General features: G+C 38.1%; 3 protein-coding genes and 1 pseudogene across 4 annotated transcripts; 2 read left to right on the top strand and 2 right to left on the bottom strand.

Annotated features, from left to right (window-relative positions):
• Positions 1-607: 607 nt before the first annotated feature.
• On the bottom strand, positions 608-2,820 carry LOC106425249 (B3 domain-containing protein REM7-like). Its single transcript, XM_048757636.1, has 4 exons — positions 1,658-2,820; positions 1,261-1,571; positions 1,093-1,175; positions 608-1,003 (listed from the first exon to the last, which is right to left on the bottom strand). Exons 1-4 carry the CDS (start codon positions 1,717-1,719, stop codon positions 608-610), a joined length of 852 nt encoding a protein of 283 aa, XP_048613593.1. The 5' UTR covers positions 1,720-2,820.
• Positions 2,821-4,822: 2,002 nt separating this feature from the next.
• Positions 4,823-6,185, top strand: LOC125587572. Of its 2 annotated transcripts, none has more exons than XM_048758311.1 (4): positions 4,823-5,219; positions 5,327-5,437; positions 5,511-5,584; positions 5,866-6,185. In XM_048758311.1, the coding sequence occupies exons 1-4, from the start codon at positions 5,075-5,077 to the stop codon at positions 5,908-5,910; spliced, it is 375 nt and encodes a 124-aa protein (XP_048614268.1). In that variant the 5' UTR covers positions 4,823-5,074; the 3' UTR covers positions 5,911-6,185. The 2 variants fall into 2 exon arrangements, with proteins under 2 accessions (XP_048614268.1, XP_048614267.1); XM_048758310.1 differs by having other exon boundaries at positions 4,850-5,222.
• Positions 6,186-6,386: 201 nt separating this feature from the next.
• Positions 6,387-8,771, bottom strand: LOC125587573 (annotated as a pseudogene).
• Positions 8,772-10,062: 1,291 nt separating this feature from the next.
• On the top strand, positions 10,063-12,476 carry LOC125587574 (probable inactive ATP-dependent zinc metalloprotease FTSHI 3, chloroplastic). The gene is made up of 4 exons (XM_048758312.1): positions 10,063-11,222; positions 11,297-11,620; positions 11,747-12,047; positions 12,128-12,476. The coding sequence occupies exons 1-4, from the start codon at positions 10,314-10,316 to the stop codon at positions 12,325-12,327; spliced, it is 1,734 nt and encodes a 577-aa protein (XP_048614269.1). The 5' UTR covers positions 10,063-10,313; the 3' UTR covers positions 12,328-12,476.
• The last annotated feature ends 29 nt before the right edge of the window (positions 12,477-12,505 follow it).

The following is a 12,505-nucleotide window of genomic DNA, read 5'->3' on the forward strand; positions in this document are numbered from 1 at the left end:
GGAGTCCTTAGGAATAATTTTTTTAAAAAAATTGAAATTGAAATTTTATTAATTGCATGATTAAAAATAAAGATACAAGAAAAGAGAAGTTTAAAAACTATAAGTTTTACAATGTCAATTTTTTTTAAAAAAATTTATAAGCTATAAGCTAAAGAATTTCTATTAGTTTTTCTTATCTTATGTATAAGTTTATCTTCTTAAAACTATAAGTTTCAGAGACTATATCAGTCTCTTTGTTGTTGTCAAAAAAAAAAAAAAACTATAAGTTTCATTTAATATGGTTTCTATAAGTGTGATAGAAGTTTAAAAATATCTACGTTTGATACAAGTTTAAAAATGTTTACAAGCCAAATTCAAGTTTAACACACTAGCCTTAGCCGAAAATAACATAAGAGAAGCATATAAGATAAGAAACAAGATTACACTTGTGGCAACTTCGAGTTGTAGCAACAAGATTTTACAGTAGTACCAAAAGGAAAGAAAAGGAAACAAGTTCTGATAGAGACGAAACAAACCGAAAGAGATAACTAGCAAGAGAGGAAACAAGTTTGATAGAGAGGAAACACAGCAAAAGAGATATCTATTTCCGGTCACAATCACTCCTAAATCATCCGTGAGCTAGAAGCAATGTGAGCTGCAGAACAAGACAAAACAAGTTAAAGCAGAAGCAATGTAGTAAAAGAAATAACAAGCAAGTTAAAGACTCACCATTCTTTCTGCTCAAGTGTTTGGTCAACAGTTCAGAACACTCTTTCCTTTCTGGACATACACACATTAATGGAGTAGTTTTGTCATCTCCAACCACATTGAACACAAATAAGTCTCCTATGACGCATCTGTTATCAAGACAGAACTTTCTCCAGCCTCTTCTGATGTAGTACATGTCGTCTGATTCGCTAAATCGCAAACTCGCAGTCCATGAGTTTCCCTCTTTTTTCACAAGTATTATCTCTTGGCATTGTTTGTTCAAAGCAGTAGATTGCGTAGCTTCCACAGGAAGATACTGCAAACACAGAACGTAAAGACACAGAACAGATCAAACCATATATTTGACTAACTAAATATGGTATATACGTTTGAAATTTGACTCACAAGTTTGTCTTCTTCTTGATTTGAAGCAGTGACCTCCGCCAAAAAACAGTAGTCGAATGAGAATGAAGACATCGCCCTTGTTCCTCCTGAAATAAAAGAACCAAAATTCCACGTCAAAACATCTCACAACAGCTACGACCAAAACGATGAACTTTGATTGAAACTTACTAATCTCATTGTCATCAGCATCACCCGCGTCGGCTTCTTCTTTGATGATGTCAGGATCTGTATACTGAATCTCACAACAGCTAGGACCAAAAGGAGTGACATGAAACACCATGTCTCCTTCGTGTTTGAAGATGACAATGTCACCGATTCGAAGGTCATGTGCTGTGGCGAAATCTTTCCAACCTCCGGTGAGTCTCCTGCCTTCTTGTATCACTTCCCAAATTTTATCTGAAGCGTCCGATCTTAGTTTCCATGTTTTCTGGTTCGTCTTCCCTTCTATGTGCTTTGAGAAGAAGCCAAGTGGTATTGTTTGCAAGAAAAGGCAAAGTTAATCAAACAAGAAATACATCTAATCAATAAACGAATGTAAACAAATAGAGAGAGTGAGGTTCTTACGATGCCACTGTGGAAACCAGGAAGCAGAGGCTTGAAGAAATGAGGTTCATGTGGATTCGCCATCTGCAAACAAGAAACGAATGTAAACAATATCAACAATGAGTTTCCAAGCAAACTAAATCAGAGTAAAAGGATAAAAGAACAAACGAGGAGATTATCAAATCAATTAAAAACCCGAGTAAGAACAAACGACAACAAATCATCACCAAAGATTATCAAATCATAGGGATCGAGTTAAGAACAAACGAAAACACTTGAGCAGAAAACACAAAACTCTAACTACAAACGACCTAAACCCCAAATCGTTTGAAACCAAAATGCTTTTCAAACCCTAACTACAAACGACCTAAACCCCAAATCGATTGAAAACCTAGTTTTTCGAAAACCTAATTTCAAACGTAAATGACCCCAAATCGATTGAAAACACAAAACCGAACACTAAATTGACAGGAAAACAACATCGAACGTAATCTAAATCCCTAAATCGGCAAGAGAAGGGTTCGATTTTACCTTCGTAGCGAGACGGTTCCAATTTGCCTTTCCTCGAGAGCTTTTCTTTTTTTCTCCGCTTCGGTCGAAAATGATTTTTTTTTTGATATACGAAAGACGAAAGCCGACCAACGAATCACCCGCTGCCACGTCTTTAAGGATCAACACCTTTAAATCCTTATGTAAGGATTAATCCTTAGCTTATTTAGCTCAAATAATATTATTATAATCCCAAAAGCATATGATTATGCGCTAAGGACCATCAACGATCCCGTTGCAGCTGCTCTTATTGCTACGGGTTTGAAGAGTAGAGACTCATCTTTGGTGTCAAAGAAGAAGAATCCTTCTATTCTCTCATTGGTGGTGGCTGGTTATACAGTTAGCTATGTTTGGAGTAATGCTTCGTATATCATCTTTTTTTTTTATTGATTTATTCATTATTTACAATACAGACTTGTGATTGCTTCTTTTTTCATACTTCAGGTAGGATGAAGGTAATTGGACGCTGGCGGATGTTGAAAAAACGGATGGAATCAAACGAGTCGAAACGTGAACAGGTAATTGTTTTTGTTCTTATCCCTTTTTTTTTTGTTGGTTTGAGAAACCACAAACGATACACTAGTATATATTCTTTCATCTGTGTTTTTTTCACTGTTCAAGGCGCGTTCACTCTAAATCTATGGGGGACTCTAATGAATCTACGCTTGTGGTGTTTTTTTATTTTTTAATTTATAAATCCTTGTTTAGTAGAGACAATAAGATCATGTGTGCAGTATGTGTTTTGGATGCTCATGTTGTCAAAATTTTATGTTGTATCTTTTTTTTCTAATGAGTTGATGTATTGTGACATCAACACTCCTCTATATTCCAACAACTCTCTCGCCCATCGTATATCAACTCTCTGGACTCTAAAATGTTCCTCTTTGCCACCACGGCTATTCACCCTCTTAAGACATCATATCAAAATCCATCTATTTCACTATCTTTTGAAACATGCAAATTGGATTGTGAACATGTTTTTAAGACAGTATCAGACCACAGTCCTCTGCTGGCTAGATATAAGACTTTTCCCCCGAGCACCACCGAAGGGAAAGACACTTCAAGCTATGAATATACAACATATTTTGAAGTTCAACAAAATTTCGGAGATGTATATATAAATAGTCAAAAGTAAATATACAAAATAACTAAATAATACTCAAAACATCAGAAGTATTTTTAATATATATTGAATCTGCATCTAAATATTCAAACTAAACATGTGTTATGTTAAGTTATACAAAATTCAAATTATGTATTATATATTATTTCTGTTTTCAAATTTTGAAAAAAAATTAAAATTTTAAAATTATTTAAACATGATATCCAAATCCAAACTAAACTCTCAAAGATATGAACTGACGCAAAACTAAATTTATAAATACGCAGAGTTGGACTTGATGCTTTAATGCACTTGATAAGAAGATTATCATGACACTAAGCAGGGTGAACAAACAAAAGAAAGAGGTATGCGTAAAAGGTTTTAAAGATGCACATTGGGCTACCTAGGAAAACTAATTTTATAAGGCCCATTGGTTTAAAACCTATTAACAGCCCAGTTAGGGTGATAAACATCATCAACCATGAGCACAGAAACCTATTTATAACTCTTGGTTCACCATATTTGAAACCGCCTCATGAACCCGAAGCTCTGTAAGCAAGCTGTAAACCTTTCCACCACCAGCGTCAAGCGTTCTTCGTCGTCGTGATTATCTGGTACGCGATAAAGTATGTTTAGCTTTTAGTGAGAGCTGTAATCCATCTAGGGTGTGATCTGCTTAACATTTTTATGAATTTACCACAGGTGAGACCATATATCTACCCCAAATCGAAGATCAAACCCTAAGTAGCCGATCATGACGCCGAATTTGAGATCCGTAATTGAAAGATCCCTCGAGTTACAGCTTCTTTGGTTTCTTTTTTGTTTTGTGTGTGTGTGTGTGTTTTTTTTGTATTAAGGGGAGGTTTATTGGCACGATTGGGTCCAAGAGGTAAAAGCATAATCATTAAACATTATGTGACCGACAGTTGATTGCTAGTATTCATATTTGATCATCTTGTGTTTCAGAACCAGAGGAAGTATGATGAAAACATTGAATACTTTGAACGTTCCGAGAAGATGTGGGCTCAGTTTGCGGCGGAAGATCGACTGAGGTCACGAGCTGCTCTAGTGTCTGATCGAAAGTACTAAACTATCTCTCCAAGATGTTTGTATAGAATAAGGAATAAACTATCTGTAACTTGCCTCTAGAAGAGGAAATGTTTTTGGTCAGGAATTGAGCCGTCTTTGGGATGATTCCACCTGTGGCTTCTAAAGCAATTGCTGGTCCAAACCAAATAGATTTTTTTCAGGACTCGGGCTATGACCCCAACAGTGTACAATGCTGGCCCATTTAATGTCCCTATAATTTTAGCTAGTCAAGTGCATTCGGGTTTTCAGGTTATTTGGGCTGGGATGCTTACGAGCCGGACATTTTTCGGATCGGTTCAGTTCGGATAATGTCGGGTTCAGATCGGATTTCTATTTTTCTTTATAAAATCCAAAGTGAAACCATATTACAAATAATTCATGTTTAAAGCCCCAAAAAACGAAAAAAAAATCCCGAAAACTCGAGTTAAATTCGGAAAAACCGAAAAAAATATTAAAAGTTATTCGTGTAGTTCGATTTTTTAAAAATATTTTTATTTATAAAGTATATTTTATATATATTAAAATTTTAAAATAATTAATATTTTAATACATTCAAAAAATATTCGATTTTCAAATCGGTCCAGTTCTGTTTCGGTTTTTCGTATTAAGAGATATAGTAATCGTCCGGGGATTTTGTAATTTTTGGACCGATTTTGGTCTTGGTTTTTTCAGTTCGGCTCGGTTAGGATTTTGGATAGTATGCCCATGACTAATTTTAGCTTTACCCCTTTCGAGAGAGAAGAAGCAAAACCTAAATTCCTGATCATGCCGCCGAGTAATCTGAGAGCCGTCGTTGCGCAGATGTACCGGGGTGGGTCTCGCAACTTATCCTCATCGCCTCTTGGTAGTACGCATTAAATTTGTTTATGAGTCGGTTTCTGATTTATGAATATATATATATATATATATATATATATATATATATAATATGTTTTTCGTTTGTGATCTCAGGAGAGGCTACGAGGGGTTTGAAGAGTAGAGACTCATCTTTGGTGCCAAAGAAGAAGAATCCTTCTATTCTCCCATGGGTGGTGGCTGGTTATACAGTTAGCTTTGTTCGGAGTAATGCTTCGTATATCTTCTTTTTTATTGATTTATATCCATTATTTACAAGACATTCTTTTCCGTACCTCAGGTAGGATGAATGTACTTCGACGCCAGCGGATGTTGGATAAACAGATAGAATCAAACAATTTGCTACGTGAACAGGTAATTGTTTTTGTCCTTTTATCTTTTTCGTTGTTTTGAGAAACTATTGGAGTTTGGTTATCTATTTTCTCTGTAGTCTAGATAAGTTTGTAACTTAGGAGTCAAGTTTAGAGCGTAGATACTCCTTAAGTCTCTCTGTTCGAGTTAATATATGTGTGAGATCTTCATTCATATCACGCTATCAATACACAGAATTTCCAGAGTCTCTCTGTTTCTCTTTAGAAAAACCACAAACGATACTTGCATATATTCTTACATCTGTGTGTGTGTTTTTTTTTCAGGTGATGAAGGCGGATTCACTCTACGGGGATTCTCTAATGAAATAAGATCTTGTGAGCAGTATGTGTTTTGGATGCTCATGTTGTCAAACCTTTATGTTTTTTTTTTTTTCTTTTTAATGGATTTGTATTATTATTACATCAACTGTTAGTAAAGCTCGAGCTCGAGAGAGAATGGAGAAGAAAGTTCTTTTCTGTTATTAGATTCTGTTACAATCGAGTTACATTTATAGTATCGGTTTATAGTTGTACCGAATACATTTTACATAACCGATATAAACCAACATCATACATTAATATCAACACTCCTCTATTTTCAACAACTGATTTGTCTTTTCAGTGCCGGACTCTTCTATTTTCAACAACTGATTTGTCTTTTCAGTGCCGGTCATCAATAAACCTTGTTTTTGGTACTTTTTTTCTTTCTCTTCTTCGCCATTATAATCATGCTACAAAACTTGAGAACAAGAACAAGAAAAGCACACAATTGCTTCAGGTTCGACATTACAAGGAAAACGCCATAATAGCATAATTAGTCTCCCATATATATTATAAAAACCAAATTCATACAAACGCACGATAAACACAACACACTTGCTTGACAAGGAGATTACCTCTACTTCTCAAGACATTATTCATTAAAAAAAAAAAACAGAAGCTCAAAAGTAATTTTAGATAATAAGAGTTCTGCTAGATTCCCTCGTCCTTCTCGTCCTCGCTGCTGCAGCTACTGTTGTTGCTGCTCCACTCACACTTCAACGTAGACCTAGGCGACCCACAGTACTTGCCTAGCTTCTCAAACGTCTGATACATCACCATTCCACTCTCTTCTCCCAAAGACTCAAACGTCCTCTCTCTGCATCCATAATCTTCCAAGTCCACACTGATCTCAGGCTTGTACGCGTTCACCCCAACGCTCGAGTGCACCGCCACAGATAATTGCTTCGGCTCAAAGCAAGAGAGAACCCTCGTCACCAGCTGGCTCAGGTCCATAGTGTTCAAGTCATAACCCACAGCTTCGAAGCTAGCGTAGCTGAACCCATCCTCAGGGGTCACGTGGATAGTGGAGATCGCATCTCCTTCAATGGAGTTCATAGAGTAGCCACACGGCTCGAACTCAAAGTCGCAGATCTGGGACTTAGGGAGGATCTTTCTGATTCCAGAGTTGTCAGTCATTGTTCCCGTCTCGCCGTTCTTGTAGAAGACAGAGGCTTTCTCCCTGTCTAGACCAGTCATGCACATCTCGAGCGTGTAGACATTGTTGTTGTCCCCGGAGGACTGGGGAGAGGAGGCAGCGTAGACATGCCATTTCTTAGTCTCGTCATCGTTCCCCATCAAGTAGGCGACGCTGTTCAAGCCCAGCTTAGTAAAGTGACCATCAAGAACAGAGACTTCTTCGGAGAAGCTTCTGTGAGGAAAAGGCTGCCCTCCAGGGCAGAGGAAGGAGCCACGAGTGTACTTAACAGATTTCACACTCAGAGAGAGCTCACCGGCCAGCTCAAGAAGCGGCGGGATGGAGAGGAGGAGCTTGGTGGTGCCGCAAGTCTTGATGATGACTTTGTAAGGGTAGACAAAGAAGCTGGACTCAGAGAGGACGTAAGAGTCCAAATGATCGTTGGAGAGAGAAGAAACGATCTCGCAGGCAGCGGGAGTGAGTATTTGGTCAAGCTGGGACCTGGTCAGAGCACGGAGACCCAAACCCTTGGAGTCTTGGAAGATGCTTGGCTCGAGGAAAGAGACCTCGAGGCGCTTCTCGTAGCCTTCAAAACCGATTGCAGATAAGGCCATTGTAGGAGGAGAGAACGATTGGGTTGGGGAACCAAGCAGAAACAGAGCTTAGAAGAAAGTAAAATTGTAAACTGGAAAATGAGGAAAGCGATAACTAATATTAGGAGACTCGGTGCACGTTACAACTCAGGATGGCCTCTTAGCGCACTGCAAAGAAAGTAAAAAAAATGTTAAGAAACTTTAATGAATGAGGAAGAGTAGTAAAATGATGGGGAAGAAGAAGGTTTACGTTGGAGTAGACAGAAGATTTGAATTTCTTGATTCCACCGTTGGGGCGAACATCTTCAATGCTGTAACCGAGGGGAGCTTCGTAAAATAATGAACTACTAGACGACTTTTTATTACCACCTTTCGATTCCATCATAATCTCATTCACGCTCTTCTGTCATTACAAGACCAAACAAAACCATATGTGTTAGGTAAAGAGTAACACAGAGACTCATCAATGTTATTACAAGACCAACCACAAATGGTCAAATAAAGAGGAACAGAGATTCGATGTTCCAAGTTGAGTTCTTTTTTTATTACAGATCTCGAATAAAACATGATACATATCAGTTAATCAGATGGCACATTATTGAAAATATTTCATTAGATCTACAACTATGATGAACCTCTAAGATTACGGCTAGTCATTAAAATGTAAAACTATGAATTTAGAATCAAGACATAACGATTATCAATATCAATCTCATACAAAAACATTTAGAATCAAGACATAACGATTATCAATATCAATCCCATACAAAAACCTAAGATAACATTTGTAGATCAATCAAAAACATAGATCATACGTCAGAGATACTTACATATAATATATGAATTTAAATCAAGACCACGAATTAAAATATCCCTCCTTTCCAGATATCAAATCAAACCTGAAAGTCAAAACAGTAATGAATTCTTCGTTAAGAATGCAATTTCATCAAAAGGAACGATCAGAACAAAGCTTACCAGGTCAAGATAAATCAGGAAGCCGAAAAACTTTTTGAACGATAAAAACTGTTGGAGGATTTCGAAGAGATAAAAGATAAAATCCTAATTTGAGAGAAACGCTTGTGAATGATTTGGTAATAATGAGGCAATGAAGAAGCGTTTTCTGAAGAGACAAGGAGGACAGAGATCGTCCTTTATATAGGCCTGTCCTAAAGTTACGCGCCACGTGATTTACGGTTTTACCCTAATAACTTAATAATGAGAAAGGTTTTCGTGTTAAAAATGCGTTAACCACTTCTTGAACCGTCCGTTTTTATTTTATTTCAACGATTTACTAAAAAATAACTCTTTAATATGTGGAAAATGGTAACGGTAGGTGCGTGAATAGTTATTTGTTTTTAATTGGTTTTCCTGCTACCACTAGGAAAATTATTTAATTCCTTTTAACATTCTTTTTGAACATGCACTATATTTTTGGACAATTATCTTTCGGCCGAGTAAAGAAGATACGTGTATCGTTTGGGCGGATAGCTCGAGGTGAGCTGTCTGTCACGTAACTCGGGCTGAGAGAATCAAACTTCTATTAATTTTTTTCCTCTCAGAGGCCTACTCTCTCTTACCTACACCCCTAAATGACAAAGCGAGCCCTCCCGTGACTCACTCATGACTCATGAGCCCATTTGTCAACAAAAGTACAACATTAATGCAATTTTGTACTACTAAAAAGTAAATCCAGTTAACATTTGACTTTTATGTAATTATTCTACTCAAAAAGTAAACCCAATTCTGAAAATCCTTTGTACCTCTCTCTTTAGTGGGCTCTTAATGAATCTTAATGGCTGACAAAGAAAAAAACCAATCAAACATTATTAAAACTTTTTTAATAATGATCTACCTTTCTAAATTAATAATGAGATTTCTTTCTCCAAAAACAATTCACTATCTAAAAGCTGGATGGATCATCATATACCGTCTTTACCAAGATATTGCTAAAAAGAATCACAGCGTTTTCTGATAAGAATTCCCTCCCACCACACCACCCCCCCCCTACCCCACCAAATTTGACCAATATGACATAAAAAGAATATGTTCCAACAAAAAAGAAGAAGATAAAGAATGAGTAAAGAACTAAAATCCCTGCGTATGGGTACATGTTATTAGCCAAACCGGTTTTCTTATGGTTGAACCGGTTTGGCAATCCTCTTCTCATAATCCGCTTACCAGTTTTTCCAAACACATACATGGGATGAATAAAGCATTTATATGCTCAGATATCTACCAATCAAGAATTAACAAAAATTAGTGCCTCCTTTTTTTTTTTGAGCAACAAATTAGTGCCTCCTTTGTTCACTAGAAGTAGGATAAAACTATCCATCAAGCTAATCATGTCCCCAGATTAGCCCATCCATATCCAATGGGCTATTGCGTCTTACTTTTCTATTGGATAATCCATTCGTCATAATTAAGGAATTTTTAAAAAAGAAAAAATGTTCACAAACTAAGTTTTTTTTTTTTTTTCCGTCAATTGTTTGGAGCTTTTGCGAGCTCTTATCCTTTCAATTGAAACAGCCGCAAGCTTCAACACGATAACTTTTCCAATTCCATCTCCAATTCAATCGGGTCACGAGCTTCACGCAGTCGTCTACTATTTGCGCTGGTTTCATTTCAAATGTTTCGCCCAATAACGATGAACAACGCATGATTCAGCTTCCCAGGAACCAGAGTCAATGGCTACTACTTTCAATGTTATCTGTAGTGATCGGTTTCATCTCAAAGGAGCTAATCCTCCGGGGAGATTCAGCAGAACAGTGTATTCGAGGATTAGTGAGCTTAATCTTAGTGTCGCTCGGACAAAGAATCTGTCGTTTAGTTGTCGGAGACTTGGTCGGTTTTCTTGTAATAGCGAGGTTAAGCGACTAGTGAACGGTGAAAATGGTACGAGTAAAGGAACGAGAAGAAGAAGGTTTTCTCTTAGGCTTCGACCTAGGTTACGCTTACTGAGCATGAGACTTGGCAGATTCGATCTCAGAGCATCACTAGAAGATTTTCGATTGTTTTTGAGAAAGAATATCAAAAGAGTGATCTTATCTACCGGCGTGGCGGTTATCTTCGGACTTTGTTATCTGTTCTTGAGGCTAACAGCTGTTCCCTCTCCATCCATTGTCCCTTACTCCGACTTCGTAACGAATCTTCGAGGTGGTTCTGTCTCAAAGGTTTTGCTCGAAGAAGGTTCTCGTCGAATCTATTACAACACTGCTGAGGAGAACGTTGAGGTTGTTGAAGATGTTGACACTGAAGTAGCAGTTACGAGAGACGTTCGGCCAAAGGTTCGAGCATTGGCTCCTGTGTGGAAGTACGTGACGAGGAAAGTAGATCACGATGAGAAGTTTCTTCTTGGTTTGATGAGGGAGAAAGGGATTACTTATACCTCAGCTCCTCAATCTGCGTTGAAGTCAATGAGAACTGCTCTGATAACTATCATCACTCTATGGATCCCTTTGACTCCTCTCATGTGGCTTCTCTACCGGCAACTCTCAGCATCCAACAGCCCTGCCAAAAAACGACGGTCTAAAAATCCCACAGTTGGATTTGATGACGTGGAGGGCGTTGATTCCGCTAAAGACGAGCTCGTTGAGGTAATAATAAGATTCAGTTAATTCAACTTTCTAGGCTTAGTTTATGATGTTTTGTGGTGTCTTTACTTTTGTAGATAGTGTCATGTCTTCAAGGAAGTATAAACTACAAGAAACTAGGAGCAAGGCTACCTAGAGGTGTGCTTTTAGTCGGTCCACCAGGGACTGGTAAGACCTTGTTGGCTCGAGCCGTAGCCGGAGAGGCAGGAGTTCCCTTCTTCTCTGTTTCCGCTAGCGAGTTTGTTGAAATGTTTGTTGGAAGAGGCGCTGCGAGGATCAGAGATCTTTTTAGCGCAGCCAGGAAGAACTCGCCTTCCATTATATTCATCGATGAGCTCGATGCAGTTGGAGGAAAACGCGGTAGAAGTTTCAACGATGAACGTGACCAGACCCTAAACCAGGTAATGAATCAAACCTTTTAATTAAGTAGTTGCTGATGATACGGCCAAGTCCTCGTCTGTTCCCACTTTCCACGTGGTTTTGCCGTGATTTCCCAATTGCTGAGATGGTTCTTTCCCTTTTTGTAGTTGCTTACTGAGATGGATGGATTCGAGTCAGACATAAAAGTGATTGTAATCGCAGCAACTAACCGACCAGAGGCATTAGACCCTGCTCTTTGTCGGCCAGGAAGATTCTCGAGGAAAGTAGTGGTTGCAGAGCCAGACCAAGAAGGACGTAGGAAAATCTTGGCCGTACATTTGAGAGACGTTCCTCTAGAAGAAGACGCGTTTCTCATATGTGATCTGGTTGCTTCTCTGACTCCCGGATTCGTAGGTGCTGATCTCGCCAATATTGTCAATGAAGCTGCATTGCTCGCTGCTCGTAGAGGTCAGCCTTTTTGTTTCATATAATATATAGCAAAATCTTGTTGCTTCCTATGTGTAAAAAGAGATGATTGTTTTTTTCAGGTGGGGAAGCTGTGGCAAGGGAAGATATAATGGAAGCTATAGAGAGGGCGAAGTATGGGATCAATGATAAGGAAGTGAAGGCAAGGACGTTAGGAAATGAGCTCAGCAAGTTGTTCCCGTGGATGCCTTCTTTGGCTGGGAGGAACGGACCAGATCAAGACGGTTTACAAGGACCCTTAGGTTATCAATCTCTCAGCTGAACCAAACCAAGTCAAACCGGTTAGAGAGCAAATCCACTGATAAAGTCTCTTTGTATCTGAATTTTGTTGAAATGTACGTTTTTGTATGCGTTCCTATCTCTGTTTAGTGTTTACAAAGCGTTTTTGATTAAACAAGTCAAATTTTTCTTTTTGTCACGGAAAAAAAAATTAAACAAGT

This window comes from Brassica napus, chromosome C5 (assembly GCF_020379485.1).
Source record: "Brassica napus cultivar Da-Ae chromosome C5, Da-Ae, whole genome shotgun sequence".
Taxonomy (NCBI): domain Eukaryota; kingdom Viridiplantae; phylum Streptophyta; class Magnoliopsida; order Brassicales; family Brassicaceae; genus Brassica; species Brassica napus.